The sequence below is a fragment of the Cyprinodon variegatus genome, unplaced genomic scaffold (assembly GCF_000732505.1).
Source record: "Cyprinodon variegatus isolate N-32 unplaced genomic scaffold, C_variegatus-1.0 Scaffold1095, whole genome shotgun sequence".
In the NCBI taxonomy this organism is placed as follows: domain Eukaryota; kingdom Metazoa; phylum Chordata; class Actinopteri; order Cyprinodontiformes; family Cyprinodontidae; genus Cyprinodon; species Cyprinodon variegatus.
Window position 1 is genome coordinate 114,810 of NW_015151548.1, and position 2,185 is coordinate 116,994.

General features: G+C 41.4%; 1 protein-coding gene across 3 annotated transcripts in view; it reads left to right on the plus strand.

Annotated features, from left to right (window-relative positions):
- Positions 1 to 2,185, plus strand: part of nf1 (neurofibromin 1) — a 136,404-nt gene that overhangs the window by 12,119 nt on the left and 122,100 nt on the right. For all 3 annotated transcript variants that reach the window (XM_015400359.1, XM_015400358.1, XM_015400361.1), the window contains exon 3: positions 347 to 430. In XM_015400359.1, coding sequence (XP_015255845.1) covers positions 347 to 430 — 84 coding nt within the window. The remainder of the gene's footprint in view (positions 1 to 346; positions 431 to 2,185) is intronic.

Genomic DNA, 2,185 nt, shown 5'->3' on the forward strand with positions numbered 1-2,185 from the left:
AAATAATCGTCAGATTAATCGATTTGTTAAATAATCGTTATATTCAGCCCTAATTGAGACCGTTTTATATTTGTAAACTAGAGGTAGTCATTCATCCTCTTATGTATTTCAATCCATAAGCTATGAAGCTAATTGGCATCAATCAGCCATGACTTACTTCTGCTGATTGTTTTTTTTTTATATATATAAATGTTGTTTTATTTGGACTAATGAGCCTCATAAGAAACCGAATGCTAATTGTGTGTTAGTCTTTGGTCTGAGTGTGACTGAAACGTCTGAAGTGAAACAGCTGATTTCAGGTTTTATAGAAGCAGCACTGATGGATTGATGTTTGGTTTTCTAACAGCGGATATTCGGAGAAACTTCAGAGAAGAATCTTTACCTTTCTCAGCTCATCATCCTTGACACCCTGGAAAAGTGTCTTGCTGGGGTGAGTGTTGTTTTTCATTCTCTGAGAAATGTATAAAAACGGTGGCTGGATAATTAATTGCTTTTACAATTAGGTAAAAATTTAACAAGTGTTAATTTCAAAGAGAGTAAGACACTGACTTTCTCACTCCAGCCCTGTAGGTGGCGCTAATGGGCTTAAAGTGGGCTCTGGTTAAACAGATGTGAGTTGGTCATTGGCTAAAATCTGACTTACAATCTGCAGTAAAGGTGCTAGCGTTGGCTAACATTAGGCTGTGTCTCTATCACTCCTCTGTAGGGTGGCCAGATGTCTGGCTTTAGGGCAGTTTTCATTGCACTGTCCGGCGTCCGGCGCCGCATCCAGCCGGACTTGTATTTGTCCTCCTTTATGAGGCATTAGGCTTGTAGAGCAGATTTTTATTTTTAATGTTTTTGCTGGGCTGCAGCACAATATCCAATCATCAAAAATGCATCACTATCTGATCTAACAGATGATTGGCTAAGAGTGGCGGCGTGTCAGATAAAGATTTGCTTATCATTAGTTACAAAAGTAAACAAGGATCAGAATCACTGATGCTAAGTATTAAAGTTAGCGTCCTGTCAAAACCAGGACGTCGTTTAACCTAGAATGGACTAAAGAGCATGAATTTATGACCAAAGGTAGTGGAGATTCATTCCATGGTTTCTGCCACTTTGTCGATGCGATGTGGGCGTAAGCAGCCGAGGAAAAGCTGCAACTGAACGGCGTGCGAGTACGGATTAACATAAAAGTAATAAACGTGCAGGAGCAAACTCTTCAATGTTGGCTTTTACATTTAGTTTTGTTTTCCCCTGGATGCTAAAATAGTTTGTGCAGAGCTGCAAGGTTTCAGAAGAAGATTTGTTGATATAAACTTACTTGATATAAAATAACCTAAGTCATCCCAGAAGGAAATTCATTTTTTGTACAGATCATCTGTAGGATGCAGTGTCCGAGGTTACATGCTAAGTTCACATCTCACATGCGTTGGGCAGCAAAAAAATCGTCTGCTGCTTCATTTTTGATGCTTGTGCACATTAAGGTCATTAAGGTCAGGCGTGTCCAGTTAAGCGCGTCCAGATGCGTCTGATGCTTCTGTGTTCAATGCCAGAGAGCAGCTTTGCTATATTTGCACTGATCAGTGGGTAAAAAGTTGTTTTAACATAATTTTATATGAGAAAGTCCACCTGAAAACTTCCTCTGTGCAGTCAGTTCATCATAATTACCATCCTGCCTTCAAATATTATTTTTCTGTTGGAGCCACTCGGTTCAAATCAGCTTCTCTGATTGTTTTGTAGCGGGTGTTGAGCTGCCAACTCAACTCCAGCTGTTGCCGCTGCTTGTCAAGCGCTTCATGCGGCTCAGAAGCTCAGGAGGCGCTCCTTCAGCTTCTCTGATGCATCAAGATGCGCTGCCCCTGCTGCTCCAGACGCCGCAGGCCCTTTTTATTCACGTCAACCATTGACTTTGCATGTAAACCAGCAGCTTTTGCTGCTTCCATCGCTTTCAGTGTGAACGTAGTATAAGTGTCATGAAGGCGGCACCCTATTGATTCAAATTAAAACATGGCATTGAGGTCATGGAAATTATGTAAAACTCAGAATGTGAGGAAGAAAAACATCTCAGGCCTCTGCTAATCTTTCAGCTTAGGAGGCTCCTGATTTCAGCTTTGGCTCCGGATTGATGCTGCTAGTTTGCTCCCCTCCCTCAGTCGATTTAATACATTACTAAGTCATGTTTGGCGCCACAGGATTGCAG